General features: G+C 45.5%; 1 protein-coding gene across 1 annotated transcript in view; it reads left to right on the top strand.

Annotated features, from left to right (window-relative positions):
* The window catches only part of LOC112120364 (cytochrome c oxidase assembly protein COX19), a 3666-nt gene extending 597 nt beyond the window's left edge, over nucleotides 1-3069 (top strand). The window contains exons 2-3 of the mRNA XM_026650731.1: nucleotides 1319-1430; nucleotides 2458-3069. Coding sequence (XP_026506516.1) covers nucleotides 1319-1430; nucleotides 2458-2545 — 200 coding nt within the window. The 3' untranslated portion in view covers nucleotides 2546-3069. The remainder of the gene's footprint in view (nucleotides 1-1318; nucleotides 1431-2457) is intronic.
* Nucleotides 3070-11543: the final 8474 nt, after the last annotated feature.

Here is an 11543-nt window from a genome sequence, read left to right on the forward strand (position 1 = left end):
GCCCCCCCCCAGCTCAGCCCGCCTCGCCCCCTCCGCCGGGTGATCCACCCCTCCCCCCAGCGCAGCCCCCTCAGGCCCTGGTCCTCTCCCCCCGGGTGACCCGCCATCACAGCTCTCTGGGCGCCTGCCCGGTCCTATGTGTAGGGCCCTACCAAATTCACAGTCATGAAAAACGTGCCCTGCACAGTGAAATCTGGTCTCTTCCCATGAAATCTGATCTTTTGTGGGCTTTTACCCTATACAATACAGATTTCACGGGGGAGACCAGTGTTTCTCAAATTGGGGGTCCTGACACAAAAGGGAGTTTCAGGGGGGTCACAAGGTTGTTTTAGGGGTGTCGCGGTATTGCCACCCTTACGTCTGTGCTGCTTTCAGAGCTCAGTAGCCAGAGAGTGGTGGATGTTGGCCGGGTACCCAGTTATGAAGGCAGTGCCCCACCACCAACAGTGCAGAAGTAAGGGTGACAATACCATACCCGCCATCCTTACTTCTGCACTGCTGCTAGGGGTGGCTCTGCCTTCAGAGTTGGGCTCCCAACCAGCAGCTGCCACTTTCCAGCTGCCTAGCTCTGAAAGCAGTGCTGCCACCAGCAGCAGTGCAGAAGTAAGGGTAGCAGTACCGCAACCCCCGCTACAATAACCTTGTGACCCTCCTCCCCCTCACAACTCCTTTTTGGGTCAGAACCCCTAAAATTCCAACACTGTGAAATTTCAGATTTAAATAGCTGAAATGATGAAACTTGTGATTTTAAAAATCCTACGACCATGAAATTGACCAAAATGGACCGTGAATTCTGTAGGGCCCTACCTCTGTGGAACAAATTCACCACCCATGGCCCTGTACTGCCGATCTCCTGACATTGCACAGCTTGTGATACTAGCCATTCATCTCACAGCCCCAGCCCCTCGAGTTAGGTTTTCACATGAGAATCTCAGCTTTCACTGAAAAACTGAAACTCTCCAGCCTTCCTGGTTGCAGAGTAAAGCTTGAAACCAGGACCTCTAAAAGGCTCAAACACCAGAAGGCAAATAAGACCCCGAATTTGTTTGCCTTAAAAATCACAAGATCGTTATAAATTGTGTTTCGGGTGCTGATTCATGGTTCTTGACTGCATAGAGTTAACTGCTCACTCGTAATAGTTTGCAGGATCAGGTCCAGACTTTCATATAGGTTGGTCTGTGAACTCACAAACAGCTTGAGGGGGGCAGGGTCCAACCATACGCAGAGCTGCCCCTGTCTCCCTTACAATTTGTATCAGTGCTAGAACATCACTCCAGCTTTTTTTTTAAATTGTTTTTAAATTTGTTTTCTGTTCTAGGTGAATGTAAAGGATTTAAAGAGACATTCATGAAGTGTCTGAGAGAGAATAGCTTTGAGAATGCTTTGTGCAGACAGGAATCAAAGGAATATTTAGAATGCAGAATGGAGAGGCAAGTAAATCTCTTATAAGCACTTGAGCAGATGAGTTTTCACTCCAGGCTCACTGGTGTGAGGCTGGCCCATGTGTGCATCATTGCCAGAGTGTCGTTCTTTGAGTGCGTGACTGTATTCGCCTGTGATATTGCAGGTGACTGATTTTCCTTTTTTTTTCTTGTTGCTAGTTCCACTTGAAACAAAGGTGACCTTTTAAAGCTAGCTTCAGTGACCACACCCACTTTGGCTATCAGTAAGCATCAGAAGTGAATTCACATAGGCATTCACATAGTGCCTTTCTTGAGTTATGGAAGTATGAAAAGAGCACGTATCCCCTTTAAAAACAGACTTGGAGAACTCTAACAGCATTAGCTCAAATTTTAGTCGTCACGGACTCAGACCTCTCCGAGGGCCGGTGTCACTGTGATATATAGCGAGTTCAGATGCACACAGCTCTTTCTTCTTGGGAACCAATTTCCTCTGACACCTCAATGACACTTGTCCTCACTGTGGATCACATCCGTACCATGCTTAAAGTTAAAAAGTTAACCTGTTCCTGAGTTATTCAACTGGGGGGTGGGGGAAGTATTGAAATTCTTTTTGAAGGGACATATGGTGGTTTTCACGCCTCCATTATAGTAAAATAGCGCTACTTTTCATAGACATGCAGCATTTCACACTTAGCAGTTTCTACAGCTATCTTGGAAAATCAGCTCTTACTCTTATTGTGCATTTCCAAGACTCAGCTCAATTCCTAAATAGCCTATTGTCTTGCAGTGTGGGCTATTTAACTGGAAAAGCTCTGGCCAAACAACAGAGCATTTACTGGACATTGCTGTTCCTGTATTGATATCTTGTGAGGTGTTGGGAGTTTGAGGGAGATGGATAGGGCTATGCGGTTAACGCTCTCTCAGCAGCACTGTTGGACCCTTTAAAAGTAAATATTGTTTTAAGTGACATTATTGCTACTGAATTAGATATTCATATTGCTGAGTTGGTAACGAAGCTCATTTTGCAGCTTATGCTTTTTTTTTTTTTATTTAGGCAACTTATGGCTAAGGAACCATTGGAAAAATTGGGATTCAAAGACCTAATAGATGAGAAATCAGAAGCAAAGCATAAAAAATTATAATGAAGAAAAGACAACTCTACCCATGTATGGAAATCATAACACGATTGTAGTACATATTGTACATTCTTTTTATATCTTAATATATTCTCTAAAGGGTTGGGGGAAACCAAAGCTCTTTATTCTAAAGTAAGAGCTCTGAAAGAATAAAAGTGCTTTCCTTAGAAAATAACATTATGTTAACTATTTCACAAGAAAAACAATATTGAGTTAATTTCTTAGCATAGGCTTGCAGAGCAATAAGAAAAATTTGCATCAGAGAAAACAAATGCCATTTATCAAAGTGTTCTTATTCTCTTAGATAAGTAACTCTTTGAAATAACAAAGATCCTCCACTAAAAATGGATCTAAAAGGTAAAATCTCTTGTACGGGCAAATTGCATTATAAGATGAAAAAGCTGGTTTTACTAGTAGGAGACTCAGGCCTGCTTTCTCTTCTCTATTAATTACAAATGTAAGACAAGTGTTATTCTCTTCCGTACCTGTGTAACTGGACAGCAGAACATTATAATAAACTTAATTTTATGGTTGGAATCTCAAAATGTAGACTTGTTTTTAAAGGTGAACATGATGCAGGTTTTAATAACTTGCTTACAGTACTGGTGCACAAATTAGCTGGAAATAGGATGCTTACATAGCATGTGATTTTTATTTTTTTTTAAACACACATTTGTATTAAATTCACCTTCCTTTGGGGTTTTCCCTCTCCACGTATGTCCTGGTTGTGCAGCTTTTTTCTTTCACCACCATGAGCATGTTGCAGGTTGTTATCAATTTCTTACTCTAGTTATATCATACACACTAACTCCCTCTTTAATCAGTATACAAACATTCAACTGATTCTACTTTATAACAATGTATAGCTCCTTAATGGTGGAGTGTCTTTGCATGCTACAGCTTCCCTTGGATATCTCTATGGAGACACCAGACTCTAGGCAGGGACAGTATTTAGATGCACGTCTATAATAAAACATGAATTTGGGGCTAATTGAGAACCCCATGACATCAGCCAGGGTGTGGCTCTGTGTTGCTCCCCAGAAATGATACGTCATCTCTCTTCTTACATTCTGCATCTTTAAAAGCAAAACATGTATATTAAAAACAAGAGCAGAGCAAAAGTTCTAAGCTTAGGAAAGAAAACATGCTTAAAAAATCAACTAGTGACATCACTTTGCTAATGTCATTCTGTAGGGGGTGCTCGGCTGTCATGGTGATTACTACAAAACAATAAGGGCAGGTCTACACTACTGCTTACGTTGCTCAGGGGTGTGAAAAGGACGACCCCCTGAGTGGCACGACCTAAGCACTGTCCACACCGGCGCTATGTCGGTAGGAGACGCTCTCTTGTGGAGGTGGAGTAATTATGCTGACGGGAGAGCGCTCTTCTCTCAGCATAGAGCGGGGTGGCCAACCTCAGCCTGAGAAGGAGCCAGAATTTACCAATGCACATTGCCAAAGAGCCACAGTAATATGTCAGCAGCCCCCCTATCAGCTCCCCCACTCACCCCCCACTCTCAGCACCTCGCACCCACCGGCAGCCCCACCGATCAGCATCTCCCCCTCCCTGCCTGCACCTCCCGACCAGCTGTTTCGTGGAGTGCAGGAGGCTCTAGGGGGGAGGAGCGAGGGCATGGCAGGCTCAGGTGAGGGGGCAGGAAGGGGTGGAGTAGGGGTGGGACCGGTGGCAGAGCCAGGGGTTGAGCAGTGAGCACCCCCTGGCACAATGGAAAGTTGGCGCCTGTAGCTCCAGCCCCGGAGTCGGTGCCTATACAAGGAGCCGCATATCAACTTCTGAAGAGCCGCATGTGGCTCCGGAGCCACAGCTTGGCCACCCCTGGCATAGAGTGTCTTCACCAGGTGCAGCTGCATTGGTGCAATTGCAGCGTTTCTAGTGGAGACCTGCCCTAAGATAGATTTGCAATGAAATCTACATATTGGATTCGAGGCCTGGTTTATACTTAGGTCAACATAGCCTTGGTGCTCAGGAGTATGAAGAATCCATACTCCTGAGCGCTGTAGATATGCCGAATTGACCCCCAGTGTAGATGCAGTTAATTCAGCAGAAGAATGCTTCCGTCAATCTAGCTACTGTAGTTCAGGGAGGTGGATTTCCTACAAACTCCTCTTCCGTCGCTGTAGTCTGCGTGTGTACGCTACAGGATTCCGGCAGCATAGCTGTGGTGCCATAGCTATGTTGCTATAGCGTGGACATGGCCTCTAAGAACTTCGTTGCTTCTGGTGGATTTTCACAGAGACAGAGCCATTTCTTATACTCAAAGGAAAATGAATCTTAGTCGATGCTGATATTTAATCCAAAAGTATGCACCAATAAGGTTTGGCCAGTCAGATGGCCATCTAGAAGTGGGTTTAAAATTCAAAAACAAAAAATCAGCCACAAAATCCTCTGTGCATTTGTTTTCTTCCAAAGTACCCCATGTAGCTCTTAGAAAGTAAGTAGTGTGGGGCAGGGTTTGCTGTTGATCTGTCTGGGGATGAGCACAATATTGGTGCTAAACCAATAGTAATTCACTCTAGTTCTTGCTGGTCTTTCTCTTTAAGTTTACAGTCTGTATTTGATGCTTCTCACATTCTCTTTCTGCTACTCTTGTTGCATCTGTCTGTTTCTCTGGTTCTCTCTTGGATGTCCTACTCGACAGGTACACCTTGATGGATGGACGTGGCATACAAAACTATTTTGTTCCAACCTGATGCGATTTGAACAGACCCTCAACAGTCCAGAGGCGTCATTGTTTGGAAACAGACTTGCCCCTATATTTTTGTACTATTCTTTTTCACTGTTTAAATTATATCCTTTACTGAGATTAATACTTTTACAGAAAAGAAAGCAGAGATTTTTATTGCTGCAGCAGATATTAAAGGATTTTATATTAAACCACTGAATGAGAAATTTTCAGAGTAATAGTGTGAGAGAAAATAATTAAAATAATCTCCACTATCTTTAGAATAAAAAAATCAAATTTCATGCCTCTGTGCTCCCCGGATATTATAAGGGGAAGAGAATCCCTTGAGGCAATAAAGGAGCCCACTGGTGGTAGTGGAATAAACCACATCTTTCTCAATGGTAGAGTTGGTTTTGTCTCTAGATCTTATCCTGAAAAGATAGTTACTCCATGACTTACTTTGTATTAGGAAAAACATGCATCAGATGTTGCTTCTATAACCATGTGAGAAGGAGAAATAAAACTGTTACTAAATCCCTGGATGGTTGAATTGCATCTGATGAGCTGGAATGATAAAAGGTGCTTTATTTTAAACTTCTCAGGTTATTTGAGGTGGGGCATTTCTCTGATTTGTAATCCCTGAAACCCAAATTCGAAGTCAACTTCAACAGGCGTGATAGGCCCAAAAAAACCAGTTTCAACTGCTGTGAAGAAGGCCCAACAAAGTAGCCTTTGGGATGCTGCAAGTAAGTCTGTAGTGGGTTTCTGACTGCAAAAGGGCTGTTGCCATGGGCAGGGGTGCCTGCCCAGCACTGATTGACTGGACTACAAAACCACTGAGGAATGGCACAGCATGCTGCATCCTTCAGCAGAGGCTAAACTAGCACCGGCAAGTCCACAAGACAGAAGCATGGAGTTGAGAATTTTGAGCCCCTCGCATTGGATCCAATTTTCATTGCCCCAATCCACAAATGAATCTTGCCCTGCCTGTGCTGAAAGGTCAGTCAGCTCCCCAGTACCATCCCCCTTGGCCTAAGGCAGAGGGTTCTCTGTGGCTGGGGCTCTGTGGGGAGGAGTGGAGGCACACATCCTCTGGCTCTGTGGCAATTACCTGGAGAAGGCAATATACTCTGGGGTGTAGTTCAGGCTTTAAGGTGGGCCCCAGGACAGCCGTGATGCGGGAAAGGTCTTGATACAGATGCTCCAGCGCAACTAAGGGGTGGGGGTGGGGGAGCTGGGCATTCTAAGTTCCTTCCCCATCACCATGGAACAATCTGGGAGCAGCCCTGCAAGTGGAACTTCCCAGAATTCCCTTTTTCCCCTACTCCCACAGGTCCTGCAGGAAGACCGGCTGATCCAGGCCATCCTTTGTCAGGCAAGTTCCTTTTAAACTTCAACTCTGCTTGTGGGATCAGGATTTGTGCCTTCTGGGCGTGCTTTAAAATGACACCTGCATTTAAACCAAAGCAAACTAATGAGCTAGTGGTTTATCTTCCTGTTTATAGATCCAGGAGCAAGCCCCTCTTGTGGTAGGGTGTATTCTGGCAGGACAGCGGAGGGTTTGCTGTGTCTCAGGTTGACCGATCTCCTCCTGTAGCAGTATGAGTTAACTTGCCATTCTTCTGCCCCTGGCAGAACCCTAACCCTAACCCTAACCCTAGAGAAGCAAGGTCGATTCTGTGCCTAAACGTTGGCTCCATGTCAGACTGAGTCCTAAGTGGGGTTGTGCCTCTGTACTTTCCACCGCCTTCATTCACTTACTAAAGCTGTAGCAAAGCGCCACCTCGTGGAAAGCTGGGGCAACTGTGGAGAATCAAATGGTTGAAGAATAGGGATCCGCTGAGACACTTCAATGTTCAAACTACTAAACTAAATGTAGTTCTAGCTGCCTGGTGTGGGGAAAAATAGCTTACTCCTATATACCCAGTACTGACTCGTGCACTGGCTGTCTGGTGCAATAGTGGAAATCAAGCCATTTATCTAAAAGATCTTAATCTATTAATGCCTACAGCTTTCCTTTCTATGGTTTAATTCCCATGGTAACTCCAGGCTTTCTACTAGTTATATTCCAATCACAATGAACCTCTGGGAGGTTGTAACTCAGTAAAACTCTGAGCACTGTATCTAATGACAGCATCACCCAAGGAATCTTTTAGTTATGATTAAAGTCAGTTTAGCCAAAACCTTTTAAATGTGAATATTGCAGTTATTTCCCCAAAGTGAATACTGCCATGAGGTAGCCCTTCTTTGGACTTGCAGTGTGACCTTAAGCACTCAGTACCTCCATTTATCCACCCATGCAATGGGGCTATTAGGACTTAGCTGGCTTACAGACATTAACATTTCTAAAGCACCTGGAATGCCTTGTATGAAAAGTACTATATAAAGGCCTGATCCAGCTCCCATTGAGTCATTCCATTACAACATTGCTGCTACACAGACGGTATTGTACAGTTTTGAGAGTTGAGTTCCTTCCACCCAACTTATCTTTATCAAACAGTTCTTAAACTCACACACAGCACATCATGGGGAGCTTGTTTTTAGCTGTGTTCGGGTTCATCATAACAACCCACAACGCATGATTTATGAGATGTTACAGGCAGAAGTTTCTCCTTGAGTCACCTGTTGCCTTGAGAAGGGGACAAATACAAAAACGACGAAAAGACATGAGACCCTTAGGCGAGTTCAGGCCACAGCAAATGAGCTGGACAGCACATCCACCTACGCAGCTTCCTGTAGATAAGGAGCCACAGTGGCTGCAGCTGCAACTGTTGGCTCCTCCCTCTGCAGCCTTTGAGATCCTGTGTGGTTTTTGTTCACACCTGTGGAACCATGTCTGAGCACTGGCACCAGTCAGACACGAGGGTGGGATGGGGTCTCTGGAAGAGTGAGACCTGCCAAGTAGGCCTGATGCGTGGGTTCTCATCATGGAGGTCTCAACCTCCCACCCTTTCATTACGGAGAGATGAGGCCTGAAATTTTCTCTTCTGACATGGGCTCATAGTATGAAAAAAGGTGAGAATTGCTGGCCTCAGGCAACAAGCCTTTGGTAGGATGGCCTGTAACTTCCTTTTGTATTCTATATAGACTATATTAGTCTTGCAAAATGGTCACAAAACTACCAGCCCAGGCACAAAATCGACTTGACCTTCCTCTGCCATAATGATGAGAATGGGGGAAAAACCTATTGATATTTTACTCACCCAAAAACCCCACACTCAGCTGGGTAAATGGATGGGTTGAATTTTGCAAGGCTGTGAAGGATTATTATTATTCCATTGCTATTAGCAGTTGGGTTTATTCTTCTATGGTGCAGCTGATCAGTCTGGCAGTGGGATATGTAACAAAACAATTAAAATGGACGTTCACGAGCATAAGGGTAAACATTCGGCACGGTGTATAGAGAAGTCTATGCAAGCTGACGCTGCTCCTCTGAATTCTTTTCCTGTGGCTCGTCTCTTGTTTTTCTTGTCTATTTCAGGGCTACCCATATCCTTACTACTGGGCATAGTTTTTACTACCAGCTGTCATCCCAATGGTTTTCTAGGGGGGCTTAAGATTGCAAGCTCTGACAGGGAGCAAGCCTTAGTCTATGTTAAAATTTACAGCGCTGTATGTCTGTGTCCACACTAGCCTTCCCTCTCCCCACACTCTTGTTACGTATGGTTCAATGTTAGCAGCCATAGGGGTGCTAGATTAGACAGGGTGCCAGGCAGCTACTAGCATGCTTTACCAGCATGTCATCTAGATCTACCCTGAGCAGGGTTAGACAACACTGTGGTTAATGCCTTGTCTCCACTAGGATTCCATCACTGCTGTCACAAGCGGAACTGAACTGGTGATAGCCACAGTGTTCAATTCCAGGAAAAAAAGACACAGCCTATTAGTGATAGTTTCCTTTCATGCTAAGCACTGCCCACCAAACAGAGAACTTCCCTGTGTCATTTAATGCTACATGCACCGAGGAAAGCGTTACCACACAGATCCTTCCCATTCTTAACAAATATCAGTGCATTTCTTTACTTCTCTCACTCATGCTATCTGGGAATGAGTTGAACCCCCACTAATACACTGACTCTTTGTAATTTATTATAAGATTTACAAGAGCTCCATCCAATGTTTAATTAGTGTGGACTGCTCCACCTCAGCCACACCAAAGTGTCTCTTAAATGAAATATTCCTGACAGACTATTAACCTGGCTTGATTAATTTTATCCTAAGTCTCGAGATTTTTATCCACAACAGTCTTTATCCTTAGATCCAGGTTAAGAACATGGAGATTTGCAAAAGCACAAATGGGAAGCAAGTGCCCCACTCCCAGCGGCTGTCAATGGAAGTTGGGTGCCTCGCTACCCTTCCCCCAGGTTTTTTAATCACTCCTGTTTCTTTGAGGAACTCTGGCAAAGCTGAGTTTCCATTAGCATAGCAGAGATTATTGTTTTTTTGGCTTGCCGATTTCATGATAAAATGCTTTGGAATGTAGCTAATAATGCCATATGGCTTCCAACGCAAAATGTCAGCGTCATCGCTCGAGACAAAGGCTTTGGAGATAGCAATCCAAATCAGTTGTGTAGGCATGCAGAGTTCCTGTTAAGCCACAGCTTGTGCTTTAATTTCCTGGGGCCCACTGTTCTTATGGTGCAGTGGCAGCGTAATGGCACATCCTCACCTCGAGTAGCACTCCTTCATGACTCAGTGTGCAATGTTGCCCGGGATCCTCATCCCTGGCACTCCCCTGGTGACCGCTTCTTTAACCCTTCAATGGTCTGGCTCTCTCTGGGTCATCTGTAGTCTGGACCTCCAGCCAGGTCATAGAAAAGTGAATCCCCTTCCGGAACACTCAAAGTTCCAACATAAACAAAAGATCCTTCGCCTCTCCTGGGTTCAACTCATAGTTCTTCTTAATGGTCTCTTAATTTCCCTGCTTCTTAGAGGCCCTAGCTCAGGACTTCCCAGTGGGCCTCTTCTATTCCCTGTTCCCCTTCCATAACACTGCCACAGGAGTACCTCCCTGGACACCTGGTCCTTTGTTCCAGGGGTCCACCACAGGGCTTAGTGCTACTCCTGTAGCTCAGCTCTCCAGCCCCAAATTGCTAGGCCTTCCCTGGCAGAAGAGTCCTATGGTCTCTCTCCCAACTGAGTTCCCTCAGCCTGCTTATAAGGTCCAGATACCTAATGGATCATTACCTAGGTCTGCCCTCTCTGGCAGGGAGGCAATCAATCACCCCAGAAGAGAAACATATCTCTAATTTTTTCCCTTTCTCTTGCAGGTGATGGGAGATTGTTCTTCATGGGACCTTTTAGACAACTCACTGATATCTCTCTTTCTGTCTAGCTTCTGGGTTAGCCATTGGTTTCTGGATGACGTCACTTCTTCAGGAGATCGTAAGGTCAATGGGGGGCACGGTCAACAGATGAGCTAATGTGTGTATCAATTTCCATTGCTTACTAACCCCCACCTGGGTCTGTTTGAATGAATGCCATACTCCAAACAACATGCAGACCTGACAGTCATTGTATTGCATCGGTGAGCCTTAGTTTTGTCATGAGCCAAGCTGAGAATTAGCCTAGCAAAGAGAAGAGTTAGGGCCTGGCTACACTTGCAGATATAGAGCGCTGGGAGTTAAACCAGCCTTCGGAGACCACAGCAGGGAAAATGCTGCCGTGTGTTTACACTGTCAGATTCAAGCGCACTGGCGTGGCCACATTAGCAGCTCTTGCAACGGCCACAGAGAGCGGTGAATTGTGGTAGCTATCCCAGCGTGCAAGTGGCTGCAACATGCTTTTCAAATGGGGGGGTGGGGTGGAGTGTGACAGGGAGTGTGTTGTGTGTATGTGGGGGGAGAGAGAGTGGGTTTTTGAAGTGCTGAGAGTGTGTCAGTATGCTGTCTTGTAAGTTCAGACAGCAGGAAACCCCTCTCCCCCCGCCTCTCTCTCTCTCTCACACACAGCATTCCACAGTAATGGTTGCTTTGTCTCGGAGCAGATAAGCATGCCGGGGATATCTGCATTCCTACAGCCGAGTTCAAAACAATGAGAAAAGTGGCCACTTGACTTCAGGGGATTATGGGACGTTTCCGGAGGCCGATCACAGCTCAGTAATGCAACACCTCATTCACACTGATGCCCGGGCGTTTCAGCTGGGGCGCAGAAAGAGTTAGGTGTCTCGTGGAGGTGGATTACCAGGAGTGCTCCAGCTGCAGAGTCCGAGCGCTCTAAGTGCCTTGCCAGTGTGGACAGGTCAGGAGTTAGGGCGCCTGGGGCTGCTTTAATGCGCTCTAACTTGCAAGTGTAGCCAAGCCCTCAGATGCAGAAGTAAA

This window comes from Terrapene carolina, unplaced genomic scaffold (assembly GCF_002925995.2).
Source record: "Terrapene carolina triunguis isolate 2854851 unplaced genomic scaffold, T_m_triunguis-2.0 Scaffold93, whole genome shotgun sequence".
In the NCBI taxonomy this organism is placed as follows: domain Eukaryota; kingdom Metazoa; phylum Chordata; order Testudines; family Emydidae; genus Terrapene; species Terrapene triunguis.